This window comes from Somniosus microcephalus, chromosome 7, assembly GCF_052327205.1.
Source record: "Somniosus microcephalus isolate GS21.2 chromosome 7, FLI_Smic_1.0, whole genome shotgun sequence".
Classification (NCBI taxonomy): domain Eukaryota; kingdom Metazoa; phylum Chordata; class Chondrichthyes; order Squaliformes; family Somniosidae; genus Somniosus; species Somniosus microcephalus.
Genome location: NC_140993.1, coordinates 266,879,681 through 266,907,538, shown reverse-complemented (window position 1 = coordinate 266,907,538; position 27,858 = coordinate 266,879,681). Strand labels below are relative to the sequence as shown.

Here is a 27,858-nt window from a genome sequence, read left to right as displayed (position 1 = left end):
ACCCCTGGTTCTGGACTCCCCGACCATCTTTCCTGCATCTAGTCTGTCTAGTCCTGTTAGAATTTTATAAGTTTCAATGAGGGGAGAGCCTTTGAGAACCTGAGTTTATGGAATACGTCGGGAATGTTACCCCACTATTCAAAAAAAGGTGGCAGAGAAAAAGCGGGGAATTATAGACTGGTAAGCTTGACATCGGTAGTGGGGAAAATGCTAGAGTCCATTATAAAAGATGTAATGGCAGAGCACTTGGAAAGCAGTGACAGGATTGGACAAAGTCAACATGGATTTACAAAAGGTAAATCATGCTTGACTAATCTACTGGAATTTTTTGAGGATGTAACTGGTAAAATAGATAAGGGAGAACCAGTGGATGTGGTGTATTTGGACTTTCAGAAGGCTTTCGATAAGGTCCCGCATAAGAGGTTAGCGTGCAAAATTAAGGCACATGGGATTGGGGGCAAGGTATTGAATTGGATAGAGAACTGGTTGGCGGACAGAAAGCAGAGAGTTCGAATAAACGGGTTGTTTTCCGAGTGGCAGGCAGTGACTAGTGGGGTACCGCAAGGATCGGTCCTAGGACCCCAGCTGTTCACAATATATATTAATGATCTGGACGAGGGAATTGGATGTAGTATCTCCAAATTTGCAGACGACACAAAGCTGGGTGGGAGGGTAAGCTGTGAGGAGGATGTCGTGAAACTCCAGTACGATTTGGACAGGTTGGGTGATTGGGCAGAAACATGGCAAATGCACTATAATGTGGATAAATGTGAGGTTATCCACTTTGGTGGCAAAAACAGGAAGGCAGATTATTATTTGAATGGCAATAGATTGGGAGAAGGGGAAGTGCAAAGAGACCTGGGTGTTCTTGTGCACCAGTCGCTGAAGGTAAGCATGCAAGTGCAGCAGGCGGTTAAGAAGGCAAATGGTATGTTGTCCTTTGTAGTGTCCGTGTGTAGATAAAGACACTGAAGACAGGAGTTGGTTCATAGGTATTTACTAAGCAAGTCTTTTGGGGGGGGGGGTTTCTAAAGGATATACACAATACACAGGCTTATATAGCCCAAGTGGCAATTACCGGCATTACGCACACCTGGGGCTCTTAAAGACACATACACCATAATTGCTCTTAAAGGCACATACACCACAATTCCTCCCCTTCTAGCTAACTAGTACATCATATTTTAAGTAATTATTAATTACATGTTATATGCAAAATAATATACATTGCTGTATTAATTAATTATAAGTTAGTCTCTCAGGAGGCTTCCTGACTCGGTCCGGATAACGCCTCGGGGGTGTAGTAGTTTCTGGTGGTGTAGTAGGTTCTTCTGGCAAGGCTGATTCGGCTTGAAGGCCAGTGTCGGGTTCATCGGGCTCCAGTATCACCGGATCGGAGGTAGATATGGGTATCTCTACTTCATCGTTAGATGTATAGAGTGGTGGTGTCGGTTGTCCCTTTTCGGATGACTTGATGATTTGGTCAGCATGGCGCCTTATTATGCTGTCTCCGATGTCCACGGTATACATCAGTGGTCCTAATCGTGTGCAGATAGTTCCAGGCTGCCATTTCTCGGTACGGTAGTCCTGGGCCAAAACCGGTTGGCCTATCTGGAAGGCCCTAGTTGGCCTTCCATTCATGCCCTGAAACTGCCGGTTCTCCACGTCCCTTCGGATGTTGGGCTTGACCAAATCCAGCCGGCATCTTAGGTTTCTATTGTAGAACATCATGGCGGGAGTTTGGTTAGTAACCATATGCGTTGCATTCCTATATGCAAATAAGAAGTTATCCACCTTGTGCTGAAGTTTTATGTCTTCATTACCCATGGCCTTGATAGCCTTCTTGAAGGTCTGGACAAACCTTTCAGCCAATCCATTGGTGGCGGGATGGTATGGGGCGGACGTGTAGTGCTTTACCCCATTGTTCTTTAAGAACGTTCTGAATTCTTCGGACACAAATTGCGGTCCATTATCAGAACATATCTGCTCCGGCAGCCCATTCCTGGCAAATATGGTCCTTAATACTGTGATGGTTTTTTCCGTGGTGGTGGAGGACATCTTTATTACCTCCGACCACTTGGAGTGTGCATCAACTGCGATTAAGAACATTGAGTCCAAAAATGGACCAGCAAAGTCGATGTGCACCCTTTGCCAGGGAGATGAGGGCCACTCCCATGGATGTAGAGGGGCCTGTGGCAGAGCATTTTGGACCTTCTGGCATCCTAGGCAGCTCTTGGTCATGTCTTCGATGTCTCCATCGATACCTGGCCATCATACAAACGCCCTAGCTAGGTTCTTCATTTTCACTCCACCCAGATGCCCCTCGTGAAGCTCCTTTAGCACTTTATCCTGGAGTTTGGGTGGAATCACCACTCTGGATCCACACATCAAGGTTCCTCGGCACACTGACAGCTGTTCTCTTCTTTGCGAGAATGCTGGCAACAGTGGTTCGCCATGTGCTGGCCATCCCTTCACTGTTAAATCGTAGACCCGTGAGAGAGTAGGGTCATTTCTTATCTCCCTTTCAATGGCAGAATTTGTCACCGGTAGACATTCCACTATGGTAGAGTGGAATATCTCTACTGGGTCTACTGTAGGTGCCTCTTCTATCGTTGGCAACGGTAGGCGTGATAAACCGTCAGCATTCCCATGCTGTTTTGACCCTTTGTATTCAATGTTGTATTGGTGTGCCCCTAGAAAAAGGGACCACCTCTGTAGTCTTTGTGCCGTCATAATGGGGACACCTTTTTTAGGGTTGAATATGGAGATGAGGGGTTGATGGTCAGTCAGCAAGGTAAATTTTTGTCCGTGTAGGTAATGGTTGAATTTCTTCACTCCCCATACCAGGCTGAGTGCTTCCCTGTCTATCTGGGCATAGTTACGCTCAGCTGAGTTCAATGAGCGTGACGCAAAAGCTATCGGCCGTTCCGAGCCATCAGGGAATCTATGGGACAATACCGCTCCTATGCCGTAAGGGGATGCATCGCACGCCAGTCTGACTGGTAGTGATGGGTTGCAATGAGCCAAAATTTTCTCGGATGTGATTAAGTCTTTACATTTATGGAAGGCACGTTTACAGTCTTCGTTCCATTTCCAAATCACTCCTGTGTGTAGAAGATCATTAAGAGGGTGTAGAATAGTTGATAAGTTCGGTAAAAATTTATGATAGTAATTTATTAATCCCAGGAATGACCTTAATTGTGAAACATTTTCAGGTGCTGGGGCTTTTATAACTGCTTCAATTTTTTCAGGTGACTTATGCAACCCTTCCTTATTAATTATGTGGCCACAATATGATATCTGATTTTGGAAAAATTCGCACTTGGGGCGATTTGCCCGTAGGCCCCGTTCTTTCAGCCTGGTGAGCACCTGCTCCAAATTGGCAAGGTGCTCGTTGTCGTTTTCTCCTGTTATAAGGATGTCGTCTAGGTAGCATTGAGTCCCCGGAATCCCTTGCAGGACTTGCTCCATAGCTCTTTGCCAGATAGCTGGAGCTGATGCTATTCCAAAAACCAGTCGATTGTACTGGTACAGGCCTTTGTGTGTGTTTATTGTGAGATACCTTTTAGAGGTCTCCTCAACCTCCATCTGTAGATATGCCTGTGCCAAGTCAATTTTTGTGAAACGTTTCCCTCCGGATAGTGAGGCGAAAATATCTTCTATCCTCGGAAGAGGATACTGTACCGTGTGAAGGACCGGGTTTACAGTCACCTTAAAGTCCCCACAGATGCAAATTTTTTTCTGTTCCTCAGTTATTTTTCAATGTTTTTTTCCTGACTGGAACGATGGGTGTTGCCCATTCGCTCCAATCTATTTTGAATAATACGCCTGCCTTTTCCAAATTCTTCAGCTCTGCCTCGACTGCCGGACGTATTGCGTATGGCACCGGTCTTGCCTTAAAAATTTTTGGAATTGCTGTATCTTCCACTTTTATTGAGGCGGTGATGCCTTTCAAGGTTCCTAGTTTCTCTTGAAACACTTCTTTGGCGTTGGCCAAGATGTCTTTTAATCGTTCAGGTATGATGTCACCATTGTTTTTTTCCTTACTGGTCACCGTCAGTGCCTGAATGGAGTGCCAGTCTAAACGTATCTTCCTTATCCATTCACGTCCCAACAACGGTGGACCGCCATCTTGTAGAATGTATAAATACAACTTTTGTATTTCTTTGCCGTTGTATACCACAGGCACCCTTATTTTTCCTTTGGGGTAGACTTTCTGCCCCGTATATGTTTTTAAGATAATGGATGTGTCTTTTAGAGGTATATGCGAAAATAGCCTCTCGTAATCTCGTCGATTTATTACAGTTAGAGCTGATCCTGTATCTAGCTCCATTTTAACTGGGGACCCTGCTATTGTGAGGGTAACCCAAATGGTTTGGTAATCCTCTTTGGCAAGTACATTATGTAATTTGAGACAGCTTAGTCTCTTGTTTCCGGAGTCGCTATCGCTATTCTGGTCTTCGGAGCTATTGTCCGTCATCATTTGTACCTTCCTGTACTTTTCTTTATTGATTTTTTGTTTTCTGTCAGTGGATTTATTTTGTCCAGATTGGCATACCCGTGCAATGTGTCCAATCTTACCACATTGCCTGCATGCTTTGCCCTTGAACCAGCAGTCCCTCTGGTTATGGGTGGATCTGCCGCAGCGATAACATCTTCCGAACTCCTGTGTCATTTTATGAGTGCCGAAGTCCTGTGTCTCTTGTTGTATCTCTGCAGCTCCTTTTGCTGCTGCTTCGTATGATACAGCTATACTGAAAGCTTTGTCCAATGTTAAATCTTTTTCAGAAAGCAGTCTTTTTTGTGTTCCTTCACTTAAGAGACCGCAAACAAATTTGTTTCGAAGATAATCCGATAGTCCTGCTCCGAATTGGCAGTACTTTGATAGCTTTCTTAATTCGGTTAGGTAATCAGCGTTACTTTCATTCTTGTGTTGATTTCTCTTGAAGAACTTGAATCGCTCCGCTATCAGCAGCGGTGTTGGGTTTAAATGCTCCTGCAGGGTATCAACAATTTCTTTAAAAGTCTTGTCCTTTGGTTTGGCTGGAGTGATTAAATTTCGTAATAGCCCGTATGTCTTCGCGCCCATTAAGTTCAGAAGTACTGAAGCTTTTTTTTCATCTGTTATTCCATTTGCAGTGCAATAAACCTCTACTCTTTCCACGTATGTGGTCCAATCTTCTATTTCGCCATCAAAAGCCTCAATATTACCAGATTTAGGCATTTCAGAAAAGATATGGCGCTTCCTGCGCTTTTTTTTTCTCTGTAGCAACGATATGGCGCTTCCCGCGCTTTCCCGCCGCTGCTACCGATAACAACGCTGTTTTACTGTGGTTTCCGTTTATTCACTGTTGGAGACTCGTTCCCGACGGAGGTCTAAACGCTGACCTGCTTGCCGCGCCGGCCGTCTCTCGAGTGCACCCTCCCAGTCCGTTATTGCTTGCCTCCGATTTCGCTGCCTGTCTCAGCTGTAGAGCCCGCCGCTGGAGCTCCAGCCTGACGCCCAGGAAGGATTAGCGCAGTACCTGTCACCAGCTTGGCCAGCTGGTGAAACCACAGTTTCTCTTACTTCCTTGAGTCTTCTGGACGCTGGAGGAATAGATGTCCTTGAGGTGCTGCCGAATTGCAGGTAAGTCCGTTTCCACTTCGTCGCCACTGTAGTGTCCGTGTGTAGATAAAGACACTGAAGACAGGAGTTGGTTCATAGGTATTTACTAAGCAAGTCTTTGGGGGGGGGGGGGGGGGGGGGGTGGGTTTCTAAAGGATATACACAATACACAGGCTTATATAGCCCAAATGGCAATTACCGGCATTACGCACACCTGAGGCTCTTAAAGGCACATACACCATAATTGCTCTTAAAGGCACATACACCACAGCCTTCATAGCAAGAGGGTTCGAGTACAAGAACAAGGATGTCTTGCTGCAGTTGTACAGGGCCTTGGTGAGACCGCACCTTGAGTATTGTGTGCAGTTTTGGTCGCCTGACCTGAGGAAGGACGTTCTTGCCATGGAGGGAGTGCAGCGAAGATTCACCAGGCTGATACCTGGGATGGCAGGAGTGACGTACGAGGAGAGATTGTGCCAATTGGGCTTATACTCACTGGAGTTTAGAAGATTTGAGAGGGGATCTCATCGAAACCTATAAAATTCTGTCAGGTCTGGACAGACTAGATGCAGAAAGGATGTTTCTGATGGCCGGGGAGTCCAGAACCAGGGGTCATAGTCTAAGGAGAAGGGGTAAGCCATTTAGGACTGAAATGAGGAGGAATTTCTTCACCCAGAGAGTGGTGAACCTGTGGAATTCTCTGCCACAGAGGGTGGTGGAGGCCAGCTCATTAAATATATTCAAGAAAGAGTTGGATATATTTCTTAAGGCTAAAGGGATCAAGGGATATGGGGCGAAGGCAGGGACAGGGTACTGAATTTGGATGATCAGCCATGATCTCGTTGAATGGTGGAGCAGGCTCGAGGGGCCGAATGGCCTACTCCTCCTATCTTCTATGTTTCTATGAGACATTGAGTTTGCAGAGCAATTTGAGATGATCTGTGTATTCTGACATTAGAAGGCAAGATATCTTAAGTTGAAGATTGGTATTGAGACGTGCCATAGCAAGAGCTACATGGCTGGCTAAGAGTAGTACTGTAGTCACAATTTAAATTTGTGACTGGCAAATATAAATTGGGTGTGAAAATCAATATTTAATACATGGATCTCCTGCCCATCTATATTCTGCATCTATTGAGAGCCTTTCTGATCTGTTGGCTGCACTTTGCCAGCTAACATGTCCCTCTGCTTTGAAACCAATCTCTCAGCTTTTGAATTTATAACCTCAGGCAAGCAGATCATAATGCATCTTGTAGTTGCAGTGCACCTTTGAATTTTAAGACATCTTGGTTCAAAATGCACCTTTTGCTATAAATTTCCCTAAATGACAGTTTTATGTGTTGGTACTTCACTGAAGAATTGTCCGTGGATTAGTTGCGTAGATTTATCTGAAATCTTCGTTATGGCTGCAGAAAACTTTTAAAAATAACAATACAGCAGTAGGATAAGTAGCCAAAATTGGTGTTGGACATTTAATCTGGCTAATGCTGTAAACTGCAGAAGACTGCTAGAAACATGAGTAGGACTGCTGTAAGTATACAGCCTTTTGATGCCGTGACAGCCAGACCCAGAGAAATGGGATTTGTCATTGTAAGAAACCTCGTATCAAATACCACGCGTTTTCTTGTGGAATTTCATGCAGTAAGTGTATCCTGCAGACAGAAGTACTATTTATACTTGTGGGAAGGATTACATCGTGGGTTTAGCACTCTGACTGTACTTTTAGAACCCAGGTTTGAAACAACGAAGGCCCATTGGATCCAGTATCCTTTTGGGCCAAAGGGCCCTATGTGAAATGAGTTTGAGTAGGCTCATTAATCTGTAACCTTGATCTGCAGCACAAGTTGCCCTAATTCAGCAATAGCTTACAATCTCACTTAAGCAGGATAGCTGGTGTTAAGTGAAAAATGCCATAATTGTAGGGGCTACTTTGTGGAGGTTGAGATTAACTTTAGACTTTGCGACTTCTTCCCGGGAGCTTTACTCTGCACCCAACATTATTATAACCGACCTGGGAGCGTTGGCTAACATTGGGTGCTCGGAGGAAAGAAGTGATGAGTGTTTCAGGTTTAACATCCAATCGTTGTGTTCATCCCTGCCCCCTCCCCCAATAAAAATGTGCTTCTTCAGTTTGAGATCGCATATACTGATTGGTAGTAATCCAGCCAATTGGTTCAGATAGCATCCTAAACTTAGAGCCATGGTTTATAAATAGCAGGACCGAAGTTGAGTTGAACTCTGGCACTGCATCTTCCCATAATATATATTTGAAAAGCAATCGTGCGTCATAAGCATGACTCAACACGAGCCTGTTCAACCTGATGTGTGATATAAAGGATAATGGTGTCAAAGCTGAAGATGTATTTGGTGTGCAGTTGGTAATGCAGTAAGTCCTCTTCCTAGCACAGTACAAGAAATTGTATGCCAGTCGGGGGAATCGGGAATTTATAATGGGGAACAAAGAAATGGCAGACCAACTAAATACATATTTTGGTTCTGTCTTCACAAAGGAGGACACAAATAACCTCCCAGAAATACCGGGGAACATAGGGTCTGATGAAAGGGTGGAACTGAAAGAAATCAGTATTTGTAGGGAAATGGTGTTAGGAAAATTGATGGGACTGAAGGCCGATAAATCCCATGGGCCTGATAATCTACATCCCAGGGTACTTAAGGAAGTGGCCCTAGAAATAGTAGATGCATTGCTGGTCATCTTCTTCCAGAACTCAATAGACTCTGGAACTGTACCCATGGATTGGAGGGTAGCTAATGTTACCCCACTATTCAAAAAAGGTGGCAGAGAAAAAGCGGGGAATTATAGACCGGTAAGCCTGACCTCAGTAGTGGGGAAAATGCTAGAGTCCATTGGAAAGCAGTGACCGGATCGGACAAAGTCAACATGGATTTACAAAAGGTAAATCGTGCTTGACTAATCTACTGGAATTTTTTGAGGATGTAACTGGTAAAATAGATAAGGGAGAACCAGTGGATGTGGTGTATTTGGACTTTCAGAAGGCTTTCGATAAGGTCCCGCATAAGAGATTAGCGTGCAAAATTAAGGCACATGGGATTGGGGGCAAGGTATTGACTTGGATAGAGAACTGGTTGGCGGACAGAAAGCAGAGTTCGAATAAACAGGTCGTTTTCCGAGTGGCAGGCAGTGACTAGTGGGGTACCGCAAGGATTGGTCCTAGGACCCCAGCTGTTCACAATATATATTAATGATCTGGACAAGGGAATTGGATGTAATATCTCCAAATTTGCAGACGACACAAAGTTGGGTGGGAGGGTAAGCTGTGAGGAGGATGTCGTGAAACTCCAGTACAATTTGGACAGGTTAGGTGATTGGGCAGAAACATGGCAAATGCACTATAATGTGGATAAATATGAGGTTATCCACTTTGGTGGTAAAAACAGGAAGGCAGATTATTATTTGAATGGCAATAGATTGGGAGAAGGGGAAGTGCAAAGAGACCTGGGTGTTCTTGTGCACCAGTCGCTGAAGGTAAGCATGCAGGTGCAGCAGGCGGTTAAGGCGGCAAATGGTATGTTGGCCTTCGTAGCAAGAGGGTTCGAGTACAGGAGCAAGGATGTCTTGCTACAGTTGTACAGGGCCTTGGTGAGACCACACCTTGAGTATTGTGTGCAGTTTTGGTCGCCTTATCTGAGGAAGGACGTTCTTGCCATGGAAGGAGTGCAACGAAGATTCACCAGGCTGATACCTGGGATGGCAGGAATGATGTATGAGGAAAGATTGTGTCGATTGGGCTTATACTCACGAGTTTAGAAGATTGAGAGGGGATCTCATCGAAACCTATAAAATTCTGTCAGGCCTGGACAGGCTAGATGCAAGAAGGATGTTCCCGATGGTCGGGGGAGTCCAGAACCAGGGGTCATAGTCTAAGGATAAGGGGTAGGACATTTAGGACTGAAATGAGGAGGAATTTCTTCACCCAGAGAGTGGTGAACCTGTGGAATTCTTTGCCACAGAGGGCGGTGGAGGCCAGTTTATTAAATATATTCAAGAAAGAGTTGGATATATTTCTTAAAGCTAAAGGGATCAGGGGATATGGGGAGAAGGCAGGGACAGGGTACTGAATTTGGATGATCAGACATGATCTCATTGAATGGCGGAGCAGGCTCGAGGGGCCGAATGGCCTACTCCTGCTCCTATCTTCTATGTTTCTATGTCTATAATCCTGGTTCATTTCCATTAATGAAACATGTTCTCTAAAGTAATTACACGTTTGTGCGATGCATATACAAGAGAGTGCCAGTGCTTTAAAAACAAGTTTAAAAGTGTACAACTGCGTATTGCCTCATTCAGATAAAAGAACTTTTTTGTCAGTAGAGCTGTAAAATGTAATTTATGATCCAAGAATTCCTGACGATACTGCACATTGTGATTGAGGCCTGATTGTAATCCTAAATTTTTGTACTTTGAACGCTCGTGCTTACTCCCAGGCACAATTATTTCATCCAGATTGATTTTTAAAACAAATAGCTGCAGGGAAATGCTAATGCAACGCTGCAATTCTTCGGATTTTGTCTCATTTAACCAGCAGTTTGTAAGGCCCCACATCTCAGCACGGCAATTGAATAAGTTTGGGTTTATTCTCCAAAATGAAGAACAGTGAAGGAGAGTTTATTTCTGCAGTGGTGAGGGTATTCTCATTTTGCAAATGCAGACTAGTTTGTCCCGGGGAAGGGGCGAGGAAAGGTACGGAGTGAAGTTTCGATGCTGATGGTGATGAATGGATGAACTGTGCAGCCAGTTTCCCAGAGCCTCTGTTTTGTTTTACCTTTCCGTCTTGAATTGAGGGCTGGCCATATGCTTCTGATCACTTGGAACTTGTTTTAATGCAAAAAAAAAATCTCTTTTTTAAAAAAGAGAATGGTGCAGAAGAACTTTCACTGCTAATTTTAACATAGAAACATAGAAGATAGGAGCAGGAGTAGGCCATTCGGCCCCTCGAGCCTGCTCCGCCGTTTAATGATATCATGGCTGATCATCCAAACTCCGTACCCTGTCCCTGCCTTCTCCCCATATCCCTTGATCCCTTTAGCCTTCAGAAATATATCCAACTCCTTGAATATATTTAATGAATTGGCCTCAACTGCCTTCTGTGGTAGAGAATTCCACAGGTTCACCACTCTCTGGGTGGAGATATTCCTCCTCATCTCTGTCCTAAATGGCTTACCCCTTATCCTTCGACTGTGGGCATGTATCCTGAATGGAGAACAGTGCCTGTTTTCAAATTTGGTCCAAACATTATCATTAGAATTTGCCAAAACGCATGTATCTAATGCAGCTGCTGGTTTTTTTTTTAAACAGAATTTGTTGATTTGCCTCGTAAAGCCAGGAAAACCTGGAGAGGGAGATAGTTGTATTGGAAGTACTGCACCTTTTTATTGACCAGTCTTGGGCTTCCCTAATGACACTGCTCTCGTTACATCAGTTATATGGACCACCTTCGCATGTCCTGGAGTGGCTCCTTTACAAGCAGTGAGAGGGGGATCGATTGGATGGGATTTAATCACCAAAGGGCCACACAGCTCGACACAGCTGCGAAAACAGGTGACAGAATTTTCAGTGATCAACTGCTGCTCCTGATTTAAACCAAAGTGGTTGTGGCAGGAAGGAGCGTCCATTCCCTTGACACAGTACGGCAACCCAGTCGTGGCTTTCAGTGTATTGCTCTGCAGACTGGTACAGCTTCACTTGATGTTGCTTCCATAGGAGCTGCTACAACAACTTGCATTTATATAGTATAAAAACAGAACATGCTGGAAACACTCAGCAGGTCAGGCAGCATCTGTGGAGGGAGAAACAGAGCTAACGTTTCAGGTCGATGACCCTTCGTCAGAACTGGAAAAAGCTGGAGACGGAACAGGTTTTTAAGCAAGTGTAGGGGCAGGGAGAGGGGGGGAAAGAACAAAAGGAAGGTCTGTGATAGGGTGGAAGGCAGGAGAGACTAAGAGACAAAAGGAGATGGTAATGGGACAAGTTAAGAAACAAAAGATGATTCTAGATGAAGTGTAAATGGCAGTGGATGAATGATTGACAGCTGCCATGTGAGGAAACGAAATGGGGAAAATAAGATAGGGGCAGAGGCTACGGTCTGAAATTGTTGAACTCGATGTTGAGTCCAGAAGGCTGTGAAGTACCTAATCGAAAGATGAGTTGCTGTTCCTGAAGCTTACGTTGAGCTTCATTGGAACAGTGCAAGAGGCTGAGGACGGAGAGGTCTGAGTGGGCGTAGAGCGCAGAATTAAAGTGACCGACAACCGGGAGCTCGGGGTCACCCTTACGGACTGAGCAGAGGTGTTCCGCAAAGCGGCCACCCAATCTGCGTTTGGTCTTCCCCGAGTGTAGAGGAGACCGCATCGTGAGCAGCGAATACAGTATACTAAATTGCAAGAAGTACAAGTAAATTGCTGTTTCACCTGGAAGGAGTGTTTGGGGCCCTGGACAGTGGGAAGGAGGTAAAAGGGTAGGTGTTGCATTTTTTTTCCAGTTCTGACAAAGGGTCCCAGACCTGAAACATTAACTCTGTTCCTCTCTCCACAGATGCTGCCTGGCCTGCTGAGTATTTCCAGCGTTTTCTGTTTTTATTTCAGATTTCCAGCATCCGCAGTATTTTGCTTTTGCATTTATATAGTACTTTTTAAGCTCATGAAATGCCATGTGGCGTTTCAAAAATAGACTTCAGCAAAACGGGATATATATCGCAGCCATTATTACACCTGCCCTTTGAGGGAAAGATTTTTGCGTATAGGTACCAGAACCAATGGAGTTGTAAGAAAAAGCCGCAAATATGTGCTTTGGCAGAAAAAGCTACAAAAGGCAGGATTCCTTTTAAGAAACTCCTTTTTCCTTGCCCCAAATCAACTTGTTATGGCACAGCCCAGCTGAACTGCAGCCTGGAATTCCTGGCATCATACTCGCGTGTCCTTTTACCTTGGAATGATATCTCTGACCAGAACTTCCTGCCAGTGGACCCTTCAATGGATTTCAGCTGCTGCAGTCTTTGAATCAATAATGAGATGGATATTACGATAGCAAAATACTGCGAATGCTGGAAATCCGAAATAACAGAAAACGCTGGAAAAACTCAGCAGGCCAGGCAACATCCGTGGAGAGAGAAACAGTCCATGTTTCGGGTCGAAACCCTTCTACAGAACTGAGGGGGAAAAAAGGCAGGAAATGAAACAAAAGGCAGTTTGGGGCTGGGAAATGGGGGCGGGGATGAAAGAAGAGACATGAAGAGATATTCAAGGTGAGACGAGATGGTAATAGGACAGGTAAAGAAACAAACCGGCTCCAGATGAAGTGTGAAATGCGCTGGCAGAGTGAGAGACAGCTGCCATGTGAGAGAGAGAAAAAAGGAAAAGGCACAAACCAAAAGTGTGGATAAAAAATAGAAAAATGTAATAGGGGCCGAGGTTATGATCTGAAGTTGTTGAACTCGATATTGAGTGCGGAAGGCTGTAAAGTGCCTAATCGGAGATGGATATTGCTCTCCCGGCTAGGACTTGAGTTGTGGGCCGACCGAAGGAATTTGCAGCCTTACAGGGAATTATAACGCTGGACTTGTGGGTCCCAGAAAAGCTTGCCCTCCATTGCACAGGCCCATTGGAGATTCTGTGGGCTGTTTTTGAACCACCTCATGGACCCTGTCAGTTGAAATAGATAAACTCGCACCAGGGTTTATAGAACAAGTTCATCCTGATCAGTTCCAAAATAATGATGCTTTGCCCTACACTTGGCCCCAGGATCACAAACAAAAGAAAGAACGCATTTGTATTTACGTAGTGCCTTTCATGGCCTCTGGATGTCCCAAAAGCACTTCACAGGCAACAGATTATTGCTCAAGAGTAATCACTATTGTAATATAGGGCAGCCAATTGTCACTCCGCAACGTTCCACAAACAGCAATGAGATAAATGACCGATTAAGTAGTTTTGCTGGTGTTGGTTGAGTGATAAATATTGGTCGGGACATTGGGGAGAACTCCCCTGCTCTTCAAATAGTACCATGGGATCTTTTTACGTCTGCCCGAGCAGTTTTACAGCGAGCAGCCAAGATTGTGCTCAAGTCGCTGGCATGTGGCTTACAAGGTTCTGTAACTTGGATGGGGCCATTGCTATGGGTGGAGAGGTGTTCAGACGGAGGATTGATAAATGATAGTGAAGGATCGAGGGGATTTGGGCGTATTGTGCGCATAACTCGCTTACGCCGCCTTTTAGGCTGCATATTTGATTTGCGCCCTGCTTGCATGTGTGTCTAGGTGCAAATACGCAGTAATTTCCAGGCTCCTATCTGCAATGTTGTGCCCACTTGGTGCAGAGTTTCCCCTGAACTTGTCAAACTCACATACTATTACGGTGGAAGGAGGGGATACCATTCTAAGAATGAAGACCAAATTATATATGTAACCAACTTTTTGCAAGTTTGTGTGATCATCTATAATTAAATAGCAGTGCTGGTTTTGTTCTCTGTATACAATGGTATAGTTAACCATTTGATTTGTGCTGAGTAAAATTGATACTGCTATAATGTGAGCACACAGCTACTTTGAAATTTAAGCTGAAAATCCAATCTATAAGGTACCTGATAGAAAAGCTTCATTATATCACTGTACAATAGCAAAACACTGCGGACACTGGAATCCGAAGCAAAAACAGAAAATGCTGTAAACACTCAGCAGGCCAGGCAGCATCCGTGGAGAGAGAAACAGTTAACGGTTCAGGTCTGACAAAGGGTCCCAGACCTGAAACGTTGACTGTTTCTCTCTCCACGGATGCTGCCTGGCCTGCTGAGTGTTTACAGCATTTTCTGTTGTTGCTCATTATATCGCTGCTGGTTTATTCTGTAAACACTGGGGTTAAGCTGGTTGTAAGCAGTTTCCAATGATGTATCACTAATTGTCATAACTTCATGGTTCAGGTCCACTTGCTGACTACACAAAACTGTAATACGATAGCAAAATACTGCGGATGCTGGAAATCCAAAATAACAACAGAAAACGCTGGAAAAACTCAGCAGGCCAGGCAACATCTGTGGAGAGAGAAACAGAGTTAATGTTTCAGGTCGAAACCCTTCTTCAGAACTGACGAAAGGTCTTCGACCTGAAACGTTGACTCTCTTTCTCTCTCCACGGATGTTGCCTGGCCTGCTGAGTTTTTCCAGCGTTTTCTGTTACACAAAACTAAGTTCTGTTTGAGCTGTCAGTGAATGAAAATCCAATCTGCCTTGGTAATCTGTTCCAGTATTGTCTGCAGCAAACCTTTGCCGGATAAACACGGATGTTTGGGCACTGAAAAATTGAAAGAATTTTTGGAATGCACCTGGCAGCAGTGCTGTAGTAAAGGCACTGTTGAAGGCATACAAGAGACAAATGTTCAAGAAAAATATTGCTTTAAAGATGATTCTTGCAATTTGGTGCTGTCCTGCTCTTGAGCGACTTCAGTAGTTTTCAGGTGTGAACCTTAGTGCTGCTTTGATTCCTGGAGTACATCTCCAACTGCCTTTCCACACACAAAGCAGCATTACTAAACTTCAGTTCCTTTGTATTTTGTCTGTAAGAATGACCCTAATGGTGGTCAGGTCACTGAGCTGGTGTCTTTCACGGTTTTTAGTTGATTGTGGAAGCAAACTAACGTTCCGAGTGTGAAAATAGGCAGCTCCCAAATGCAGCACTGCACCCACACTTTCAGGAATTGTGTCTGAGTCATTTCCTCTGCTCTCCAGTGTGCTGGGCAAAACTGAAAGCTTATGAAGTTTAATCTACAACAGAGTGGCCACAGTCCATCAGCCTCCCAAATATTCTCTCCTTTTCTAGTAGATATCTCTACATTTATGTTAACTTTAATAACCATGTTTTACTTTCTGATGCCAGGAACTTCGCTACTTCCTTTATGAAATGTAAAAAGTCACACAACACCAGGTTATAGTCCAACAGCTTTATTTGAAATCACAAGCTTTCGGAGCGCTGCTCCTTCTTCAGGTGAAGTGGAGAAATGCATAAAGACACAGCTTATATAGTCAGAGAATCATGTCACACCATGTCCTTTATGAAACCCTTTGAAATTTCCTGTTCAGTCACCTACAATGGAAATTTGTTCCAATCTTGAGCTCTTTTTATTAAAGAAATGTCTGAATTTCCTATTTCAGTTTTTCTCATCTTGAATCTAGGCCTGCTGGTTCTGGAATTCTCTGTATAGTCGTGCAACGCAGTTCCAACGCTCTGAATCACTCCTCATTTTGTAAGCCTCCCTTCAGTTTTCTCTGAGACACGTCCCAGGCTACATGATTGCTTTTCAGAGCTCAGTCTTGTAATTTTCAGTTCCAGTGAACTTTGTGGTTCACAACAACAAAAGTAATTAAGGATGAGTGATGCAATTTTTAAAATCCATTCTCCGGATATGGGCGTTGCTGGCAAGGCTGGCATTTAGTGCACATCCCAAGTTGATGGCTGTGATAGGGTGGAGGGCAGGCATTTTGAGCACGACAGCTGTTAACTACTTCAAGACTTGGATGGCAGTGTTGCACATCAGGCTTTTTCAACACCTCTTGTGCAAATGGCTTGGTTTCTGTAAGTGGGCACCTAATGAATTTAAACCTATATCTCCTACATTGACTATGGCACAGTAACTCATCATGGCAAATTGCTTATTGGAGATATGTAGGATGCCTACTGTCAATGTGTTCACGCTGTTGGACTACAAGCAAACTAAACTACTGACCAGAATCAACAAAACAGGCAAAATATATATATCTATAATATATATACTCTGTTGCTTCCTGATCACTAATGAGGATTGGAAGAATAGTTTCACCCTTAAAGTACTAGTAATTTCTTGCATACTGTCGCTCAAGTCTGACCACAGAGTATCAAAGCAACAATAAGGTTTTGCCCAGTGACCGTAATACCAATCTTAACTCCCAATGTTTGGGAAGAATTGACTGGTTCCAGAAGTTAATTCAAGCTGTTAAAATACCTTCCCTATTAACATTAATGCACCAGTTGTGAACCACATTCCTGCATGGGACACTGATTATTGATTACTGATTTAGTATTTATATTGAAGTTGGCCTTTTCCTTGACTAATGCGTCAAATATTTTTGGACCTATGACAAAGAACTTGCTTTTATATGGCACCTTTCATGACTTCAGAACATTCCAAAGTGCTTTATAGCCAATGAAGTATTTTTGAAGTGTAGCCACTGTGACTTTCGTCAGGAACCGCGGCAGCCAATTTGCGCACAGCAAACTGCCACAACGAGCAATAAGATAAATGATTTAGTGATACTGGTTGAGGGATAAATGTTGGCCCAGGACACGGGGAGAACTCTTTGAATAATGCCTTATCTTTTACGTCCAACTGAGGCGGCAAGCGGAGCCTCTGTTTAAAGTCTGAATGACTAGTTGTAGAATAATTTCGTTCCACAGGAGTGTTTTTATTTAAAAAATAGTCTTGTGTCTGTATGGATACTATTGCAATTTACATCGTTTCATTAAAATGCCAGTTTATGCAAAAAGATTTACCACGTTGGTTGTCATCTTCTCGCTCTAGCAATGACAATGTTATATTTCTCAACTCTTAACCCAATTGATCCTTTATTCCCCGCCCCCCCTCCTTTCTTCCCCGCCCCCCCTCCTTTCTTCCCCGCCCCCCCTCCTTTCTTCCCCGCCCCCCCTCCTTTCTTCCCCGCCCCCCCTCCTTTCTTCCCCGCCCCCCCTCCTTTCTTCCCCGCCCCCCCTCCTTTCTTCCCCGCCCCCCCTCCTTTCTTCCCCGCCCCCCCTCCTTTCTTCCCCGCCCCCCCTCCTTTCTTCCCCGCCCCCCCTCCTTTCTTCCCCGCCCCCCCTCCTTTCTTCCCCGCCCCCCCTCCTTTCTTCCCCGCCCCCCCTCCTTTCTTCCCCGCCCCCCCTCCTTTCTTCCCCGCCCCCCCTCCTTTCTTCCCCGCCCCCCCTCCTTTCTTCCCCGCCCCCCCTCCTTTCTTCCCCGCCCCCCCTCCTTTCTTCCCCGCCCCCCCTCCTTTCTTCCCCGCCCCCCCTCCTTTCTTCCCCGCCCCCCCCTCCTTTATTCCCCGCCCCCCTCCTTTATTCCCCCCCCGTGGTGGCACAGCCTTCAGTCATCATGTTCCAACTCTCGGGAACACCCACCCTAACCCCCTGAAGTACATGGGAAGAAAGCTTGCAGCAGTCAGCAGTACTTGACTCTAATTTCAAAAATAAGCTACTGAAGCCTATTTCAAAGCAGATCTGTAGATTTCTTGTACAGTAATGGAGCTGAGGTTTATGTTCCGATTATTCCAAGTAGGTAATGGCACTGTTTTTATTCACCAGTCGTGAGTAGGTTTCTGCGTTACTTAGAAGCTGGTAGGACATTGGGCACGTGACCAGGCCGCTGACCCCGCAGAATAAAGCTGATGGGATGTTCCCGATCAGACTTGGGACCATGAGTGGATATAATGTTTATTTGATCAAATTATGGCTATTCTGATACATTTTTAATCAAATCAGTGCCATGCAAGACTTTCAATCTTTTATTGGAGATTACAATATCGATCTGCTTCTGACGTTTAGCATTGCTACAAAATGATTGAATGTCAACATTTTAACCTTGCACTCAAGGAATGAAGAACAATTACAAATTACCTGCAGTCAAAGTATCTAGTTTGAAAATAAGAAAAACAAGAACCCTAACTCTGCTCCTGATCCTCCCCCCCCCCCCCCCCCCCCCAAATTAGTGATGCACTTAAAAGAAAGATGCAAGATACTGATTGTTTCAACTTCTCCATTGAGTCCTTGAAGTTCTACATAGACGGGGAACGGTAATGAACTTGTTCAGTCGCCTAAAATCTCAGCAAACCACTTCCGGAACTCGCCAGGGCCCCAGATTATCAGTCTGCTCCAAATGCCTGTGGGGAAAAGTGCAGAGGTCTTGCTGTGATATTACAATTGGATCTGACTGCAAAACACAGGGCAGAAATGGTATATTCTTGTACAATGGCTAAGTTAATTTAGCATGTTACAAACTGGTTTGTAATGACTGACTCTCCAATTATGTACTTCTAAAGTGTAGCACTCCCTCCGCACCGCACTGAAGCGCCACCCTAGCTTATGTGCTCAAGTCTCTGGAGTGGGGCTTGAACTCTCTCTCTGCCTCTGGTGTGAGTGCTACCACTGAGCCGTGGCTAACGCCTAATGTGCAGACTTTGCTGCAGATGCAATTTAAAACATTGGGTATGTTTCTTCATCATAGATGCCACAGTTTAGGGTGTTTGAGCCTTAGCCGTAGAAATCGTTTGTGTAGCTAACACTATTTCCAAAGTTAGGACAGGTGGTCCCTGCGAGTGTGTCAATATTTGCAGAGACCTCCCTTGCACTAAAGAGTTTTAAAAACATTGAAAAGCTCTGTGGTACTACTTACTTAGAAAATACAGCACAGAAACGGGTCTTGCGGCCCAATTAGATCGTGCTGGTGGTTATATTCCACATGAGTCTCCTCCCATTCCATCGACTTCACCTCTGTCTATCAGCATATTTTTCTACCTTTACTTTTACTTTTTGTTTTTCCCCCATCTTCAGCTTTTAACTGTGCCCCTCATTTGCTGGGTGACAGATCATTCAGGTGGTCAACTTGCTAAGCTGTCAACGGTCAATCTTGAGTTACTTTGTGGGAGGTGTGAAAGAATGAGCTGACATGATCCTTTTTCCTGTGGGGAGGGAGAAATGGAATGGTCAGGCCTGATATTTGCTTCCCTGATGGGACTTACCATGTGGGGAATCTGAGGGGGAACCTAATTACTGAAACTCCAGCTCTGCATCGGACCAGCAACATGCCCAAATAGGTTCCAGGCACTGTTGTTGCGCTATTAACACTAAAATGTGATGGAGTTTATAGGTCTGCAGTGAAGTGGCCATGATCCCAGGAATTTATTCCGGCAATAACTCACTCATTTCACCTCTTGGTTTTAGTTTGAAGATAATTAATCCAAGTAAGGCATGAAATAAAACACTGGGACCTTGGAAGAAGTCAGATAGTTGGAAGAACTTTCTTGTTCGGCATGGATTTTGACCTTCACGTTGGGCAGGTGTTTAGGATATTGGGACCATTTCTTAGAGAACATTGCCGCTTTAGTGCTGCCTTGCCAATTCCGTTACAAGTGAGCTTGTCTCCTGAGTCGGCTTGCAATTATAAAGACATTCCGGAACACTTAACAGATTGACTAAATTAAAGTGGACGCCACATAGAAAGAATAGGTTCAATTCAGTTTTTTATTTGCCATATGTAACCAGTTCAAGTACAATTACAATGGAATGCTTACTCCCCGTCGGGACACGTCAGCTATTCAAACAGCGCCGCGTTCAGAAAGTCAATTCAATGGCTTCCAGTGGCAGTGGGAGCACGATGTCCCTCAGCCGCTCCGTCCTCCTCGTCACCGCGGCCTCCTCCTCACTGTTGCCGGCTCCAAGTGGTGGCCTGCTTTCCCGCTCACAGTCTGACCTCTGGCCGCCATGCCCGGCTCACCACCTCCCAGTCGGACTGCGAGCTTCCCGCCATGGAGCTGCCGGCCAACGTGCTGCAGCGGGACGTCGTGGCTGCTGCTCGCTGCGCTGCCTCCGCCCGACTCGCCGAACACATGGTCGGGATGTGAATGCTCCGGTCGCCGCAGCCGCCTCCTCCACCTTCGCCGGCTCCACGGTCCGACAGCCCGGGGCCCGCTTCTCCCTCTCTCGGTTCGGCCTCTGGCCGCCATGCTTGGCTCCCCTCCTCCCAGTCGGAATGCCTTCCCGCCGAGGAGCTGCCGCCCGACGTGCTCCAGCGGGTCGTCGTCGTGGCTGCTGCTGCTTGCCGCGCTGCGCTGCCTCTGCCCGACTCGCCGAACACTTCGCTCCGGTTGCGGGAGCGAGCGGCGAGAGCTGGCCGCCCGAAGCAGGGAGAGCACGCTCAGCACCAGACCGTCTCGGAGTGGAGTTGAGGGGCAGAGCCAGCAAAGTTTTTAGTCTTTTGAAATCGGGAAGAGGCGAGATGAGGCCAAGGGGTGTTTTGGGAGGGAGATCTGGAGGATTGGGAAAAATGGCTGAAAGAGTGAGTGCCAATGGAGTAGAGAATAGGGCAGGAAATGAGGGACAGACTGTGTCATGGGATCAAAGAAGGCTTCAAACCGCAACCTAGTTCAAATGATTGCTAATTTGTTTTTAATACACCTTCAGAGGATTTATATTTTTAAGCTGGTGAGGAATTTTAATCCATTTGAAAAGGGCAGCTTTTTGCTGTTTTTGAATGTTAATTGTCTGTTTTGGGGTGATCAGTGAAATTGTGATCATGTATTCTTTGACTGTAAACTTGGCAAATCTCCAGTAACCACGATAGCTCTAATTGAGCTCTTAACGAGTTAAAGGGGTAAGAGGATCAAAATTCTTGAGGATTGCAGGCAATGCAAGTCATTTGTTAACATTTTTTTGAAACTGTTTATGTTGCAGGTGAATCAGGATTAGGAAAGTCGACGCTCATCAACTCTTTGTTTCTGACAGACTTGTATTCAGCAGAGTACCCAGGCCCTTCACATAGGATCAAAAAAACAGTCATGGTATGTCCTCAATCTGCAAACCATGTGTTTGCCAGTTAATCTGTTACATTAAAAGAATGTTTCACATGACTTTGGGTTGAAGCACTTAACTTACTGAGTTTAATTTTTGCATTGACCATCATAAATGTCTGCTTATTTTCTAACAGGCACCCTTTGGGGGATGGAACAGGTACAGGTAGACTATCCTTTATCCGAACTTCCGAAAACCTCTAAAAACCGAAGTTTTTTTGTCCAGCGTAAGTCGTGCGCACGACATGACCAGAGTGGCGCGCGACTTACGCTGAGCAGGGCAGAGGGTCACAGAGTTCCCTCCTGGGTAGGAGATTGCAGGCCGAGCCGGGCAATGTGAAGGAGGTACCGGGAGAGTGAACCCAACAATACAGCGGCCCGTCCGATATTCTTTTCTCCACCCGAACCGAACCGTGGCCTGTTTGATATTCTTTTCTCCCCACCCGACCAGAACCGCAGCCCGTCCGATATTCTTTTCCCCACCCCCCCGACCCGACCCGTCCGATATTCTTTTCACCCGACCCGAACCGCGGCCCGTCCGATATTCTTTTCTCCACCCCGGACCCCGACTCCCGGCCCGTCCGATATTCTTTTCTCCCCTGACCTGATTTGCGGGCCTGCTTAGTAGGAGTCAGCCGATATCCGGCTTTCCAGAGAAGCAGGAAGGGGAATGAGACACGCAACAGTCGCAAGAGGTAGCCTGAACTTTTACAATTTATATTAAATACAAATTTCCCAGTCTTATAATATCTTCTGAAATCCGAAAAATTCCGAAAACCGAAACTCCGCTGGTCCCAAGGTTTTCGGATAAGGGATAGTGTACCTGTATCCCTGTTTCAATTTGCTGGCTGGTTGCCTTTTTAAAAAATAAATTTCGGTGTATCTGCAATTGAAGAAACAATCCAATATAATCTGCATCTTAGATGAGGAAAGGCTACACCATTATAGAATTTTGGTGTTGAAAATTTTTGACGCACAGATTTAAAATGCTATCTAATCACTCCAATTGACCCGTAAGGGATTATCAATGAAGTATCAGTGTATGGTAATGTGTGGAGATTAAACTGTCAGACTTCATCTATTTTATATAGACTTGAATACGGGAAACTTTGTTATCCGGAGGCTAAATGTCCGGCAAGCTCGAGCCACCGGCAAAAATCAGGAGCTGTTTTGTTAGGTTTTTTTCTTCTCGTGGCTTTTTTTCCAACAGTCAGGCTCTGCAAAGTCTCTGTAGCTTAGCAACAGCTTCAGAGAGACGCTTCCAAGGTACGGGCCGACTGTTCAGAAGCTGTTGCTAAGCAACAGTGTTTGTTGTCAGATACGGAGATGAAAAGCTCCGTATGCTTCAACATTAACGCTGGTGTGTCCGGCAGTTTTGAAGGAACGGCAACAACTCGGTCCAGTCGGTGCCGGATAGCACACAGTTTCCTGTAGCGAAGTTTATTGTACTGTTAGGTTGTTCTACAACAAAAATCTATTTCCCCATAACTTCTCTGTATTTCACGCAAGACAGTTATAAATTTAGCCAAATACCTCAAGTTCAAAAGGCCTTGCAATGGTAAAGGCGAAATGAATGCCAAAACCAGATAGTATATCGAAGCTCCTTGCGGTAGTTCAAACTTGTAGCTGATTTTCTTGTTTGGCGATAATTTTCCGATGTCATCAAAATACATGCCACTGCCGTGCCACAGTAAAACCTCCATTGTTCACCTTGCCTGTTTGTTTGCCAGTGATTCCATGGGATAAAGCCTTGCGCCAGACATTGCCTCATTGTACAGTCCACTAACACCAGTCTTCTGTCTGGCATCAATCAGCCTCGGCCCCAAAAAGATTAAGTTCCTTTTATTTGTATTGTACTTGTCTTCATTCCAGTGCTTGTGGTATTGCTGGTGGGTAATGCAGGTTTCACTGTAGTTTAAAAATAAAACCAAACATTGAATCTTTGCTATAAATTATAGACTAAACGGATGTGGGATATTTTGAAAACCCTTTCAAACTTGTTTTTTTTTTAAACCAGGAGCATTTAAATTTAGCCTCGCAACTTTGCTTCTTGGCAAGATGAAGCAAGTGTTTTTTTTTAGCATGCTGAATGCTTAACAGCCTAGAAAGTACCGCCAGCAATTTAGGAAAGCACTTTCACCGAAGTTTCATATTTGCACTGTCGAAATGTTGATTTTTTGCAGAGTAAGTGTTTGCCATTTGTAGCTACTATTATGTTTAGAATTGAGGTATAAGAGAGGACTTAAAACTGCAATGGGAGTTGTCTGCAAGCTTCCTGATAGCGGCAATGAAGTGGCTGAATGTATTGATTCAGAGATTAGAGAGGCTGGCAGGAAAAGCAAATTTGTTTTAATGGGAGACTTTAATTTTCATAGATTGGAAAGAGCAGTGTAGCTCAAGTCAGAAAGGTAGTGAATTACTTGAGCGCATTCAATATAGTTTTCTGGAGCAATATGTTCTAGAACCAACAAGAGGGCAGGCCATGCTAGATTTAGTAATGAGCCAGACTTAATCAAGTTAACAGTAGAATCATAGAATGGTTACAGCACGGAAGAAGGCCATTCGGCCTGTCGAGCCCGTGTCGGCTCTCTGCAAGAGCACCTCAGCTAGTCCCCCCCTCGCCTGCCCTTTCCCCGTAGCCCTGCAAATTATTTTTCCTTCAGATATTTATCCAACTCCCTTTTGAAAGCAGTGATCGAGTCTGCCTCCACCACCCTTTCAGGCAGTGCATTCCAGATCCTAACCACTCGCTGCGTAAAAAGGTTTTTTCTTATGTCACTTTTGGTTCTTCTGCCAATCACCTTAAATCTGTGTCCTCTGGTTCTCGACCCTTCTGCCAATGGGAACAGTTTCTCTCTATCTACTCTGTCCAGATTTTGAACACCACCTATCTAATCTCCTCTCAATCTTCTCTGCTCCAAGGAGAACAACCTTCAGTTCTCTGGTCTGTCCACGTAACTGAAGTCCCTCATCCCTGGAATCATTCTCGTAAATCTTTCCTGCACCCTCTCTAAGGCCTTCGCATCCTTCCTAAAGTGCGGTGCCCAGAATTGGACAACTCCAGTTGAGGCTGAACCACTGTTTTATACAGGTTCATCATAATTTCCACGCTTTTGTACTCTATACCTCTATTCATGAAGCGTCTATGTCCTCTTGAAGTCTATCACTGTTCACTCTTCCAAGTTTTGTCATCTGCAAATTTAAAAATTGTGCCCTGTACACCCACATTCAAGTCATTAATATATATCAAGAAAAGTAGTGGCCCCAGGACTGACCCCTGGGGAACACCACTGTGTATACTTTCCTCCGGTCCAAAAAACAACCGTTAACCACTACTGATTCTTGTCATTGAGCCAATGTCGTATCCGTGCTGCCACTGTCCCTTTTATTCCATGGGCTTCACCTTTGCTGGTAAGCCTATTATGTGGCACTTTGTTGAATGCCTTTTGGAAATCCATGTACACCACGTCAACCACATTGCCCTCATCAACCCTCTCTTACCTCATCAAAAAACTTGATCACATTGGTTAAATACGATTTGCCTTTAACAAATCCATGCTGGCTTTCCTTAATTAATCCACACTTATCCAATTGACTCTTAATTTTGTCCCTGATTAATGCTTCTAAAAGCTTTCCCACTACCGAAGTCAAACTGACTGGCCTGTAGTTGCTGGGTTTATTTTTACACCCTTTTTTGAGCAATGGTGTAACATTTCCAAATCTCCAGTCATCTGGCACCACCCCCGATTCGAAGGAGGATTGGAAGATTATGGCCAGTACCTCCGCGATTTCTTCACTTCCCTTTGTGTCCTAGGCTGCATCCCATCTGGTCCTGGTGACTTATCTACTTAAATACAGCCAGCCTTTCTAGTACCTCCTGCTTATCAATTTTTATCCCATCCAGTATCTCCTCAACCTCCTCCTTCACTATATTTGTGACAGCATCTTGTTCCTTGGTGAAGACAGATGCAAAGTACTCAATTAGCACCTCAGCCATACCCTCTGCCTCCATGCGTACGTCTCCTTTTTGGTCCCAGTAAGGGAACATTTATCTAACGGTGATCATATCAAATTCAATGTTAGGTTTGAAAAGGAAAACCTTAACGCAGTTACTACATTCTAGATGTTGGTAATGCTAACTTCAATGGGATGAGACAGAGACTGACGACAGCAAACTGGTCAAAACTGTTATCGGGTAAAACTACAGGTGAACAGTGGGAGGTGTTCAATTTTTTTTAGCCTAATACAATACCAGTATATACCCTAAAAGGGGAAAGCGCTCTACTTGGCAAATAAAAAAAGCCATGGTCGACAAAAGAGGCGAGAGATAACCTAAAATTGAAGGAAAGGGTGTATAAAAGTGCAAAGATTAGTGTAGATTCAGGGGGCTGGGACAGATGTAAAGAACAGAAAAAGACAAACAAGGTAGTAAGAGCTGCAAAAGGGAATACGAAAAGAAACATGCGAGGATTATTGTGATTAACACACGTGTTTACCATTATATTGGAAGAAACGGGCACTCCAGGGTAATGTGGGCCCTTTAAATACAGATGAGGCTAATATTGCAAATCAAAATAAGGAAATTGCAGACTTGTTGATTCATTACTTACGTCAGGTCTTCACAGTAGAGTAAGAGGGTAATATACCTGGCATTCCAGGGAAACTAGTGAATCAAGGCCTGGAACTCACTAAAGTTAACATAAGCAAGGAAACTATTAGAAAAAATAATGGCACTAAAGACTGACAAATCCCCAGGACCGACTGGTTTCCACCTCCGGGTTTTAAAGCAAGTCGGTGAGGAAATTGCAGATGCTTTAACCATAATCTGCCAAAACGCTTTCAATTTGGGAATTGTCCCTTTTTAGATTGGAAAATTGCATTTAAGGCGGTGAGAGAGAGAGACCAGGGAATTCACAACCTGATATGAAATCTATAATTAAGGATAGAGTGGCTGAGCACTTGGAGAAATTTGAGCTGATTAGAGAGAGCCGACATGGATTTGTAAAGGGTAGGTCACATCTAACCAACCAAATTGAATTTTTTGAGGAAATAACTAAAGTAATAGACCGAGAAATGTTTATGGATAATGATATTGGCTTCCAGAAGGCATTCGATAAGGTTCCACATAAGAAACTGTTAGCCTAAATTAAAGCTCGCGTAATTAAAGGCAAGTTATTGACCTGGTTAGAAGATTGGTTAGGCAGTCGAAGACAGAGTAGGGCTAATGGGTATGTACTCATTGGAAGGAAATGATTGGTGGTGTCCCACAAGGAGCTGTGCTGTGGCTTCAACTATTAACTATATTTATGAATAACTTGAACATATGGCCTCTATTGTGTTATTTAAGTTTGCCAATGGCACAAAGATTGGTGATATAGTAAATAGTGTAGATGGAAGCAAAAACTACAGAGACAATGGTAGATTGTGAGTGGGTGACACTGTGGCAGATAGATTTCAAAGCAGATAAGTGTGAGGTCACCCATTTTGGGCCAAAAAAGGATAGTTTCAAGTATTAATTAAATAGTGAAAAGTTAGGGACAGTGGAGGTTCAGAGATTTAGGGGCCCGTGTACACATCACTAAAATGTAGTAGTCGGGTACAAAAAATAATCAAGAAGGCTAATGGAATATTAGCCTTTATAACTAGAATATAAAGGGGAGGAAGTTTTACTACAGCTGTACAAAGCCCTGGTTAGATCACATCTGGAGCACTGTGTACAGTTCTGGGCACCGCACCTTCGAAAGGATATATTGGCCTTGGAAGGAGTGCAGTGTAGATTCACCAGAATGTTACCAGGGCTCCAAGGGTTAGATTATGAGAAGAGATTACATAAACTAGGCTTGTATTCCCTGGAATATAGAAGGTTTAGGGTTGATTTGATTGAGGTTTTTAGGATTTTGAAAGGAATTGATCGAGTAGATAGAGAGAAATATTTTCCACTGGTGGGGGAGTCTAGGATAAGGGGACATACCCTTAAAATCAGAGCCAGGCCATTCAGGAGAGAAGTTAGCTAACACTACTTCACTCAAAAGGGGGTGGAAGAAGTGGAACTCTCCCCACAGAAAGCAGTAGATGCTCACTCAATTAATCATTTTAAATCTGAGATCAAGAGATTTTTCTTAGAAAAGGGTATAAAAGGATATGGAACCAAGGTTGGTAGATGGAGTTAAGATACAGATCAGCCATGATCTCACTGAATGACAGAACAAGCTCGAGGGGCTAATGGCCTACTCCTGTTCTTATGTCCTATGTGAAGGAGTCTCCCAAGGTAAATTCTAGTTCATCTTGGACCATGCATACTGAATGTAGTGAGATTGATCAGAAGATTAAGCACTTTGGTCATAAAATTTCAGGCAAATGTTTTTTTTTAAACTTCTGGTATAACTTGTAGGTTGACAGTTGACTGCTAAATGTAACTTACTAAGCCTTGTTTAGGAGCCATGTACACAGTGAAAATTTGACTACAGAGGAAATATATAATTGTGTTAATGGCAGCAACTAAAAAATATTCACTAAAATTAACTGCATCATAGAAATAAATTATGTGAATAATCCTTTTGTTGCCTGGTCAAAGGACATTTCAAATGTCTCTTGTCTCACTGGTTCATGGTTCCCTTGCATCCAAATCATCAGTTCT

At 44.3% G+C, this 27,858-nt stretch overlaps 1 protein-coding gene across 4 annotated transcripts in view; it reads left to right on the top strand.

The window, feature by feature from the left end:
* Nucleotides 1–27,858, top strand: part of LOC147115304 (septin-7) — a 154,927-nt gene that overhangs the window by 39,249 nt on the left and 87,820 nt on the right. For 2 of the 4 annotated variants that reach the window (XM_085993729.1, XM_085993728.1), the window contains exon 2: nucleotides 21,106–21,212. In XM_085993729.1, coding sequence (XP_085849855.1) covers nucleotides 21,106–21,212 — 107 coding nt within the window. Of the gene's footprint in view, nucleotides 1–11,067; nucleotides 11,187–21,105; nucleotides 21,213–27,858 lie in introns of those variants that run through there. The other 2 variants (XM_085993726.1, XM_085993727.1) reach the window with 2 other exon arrangements.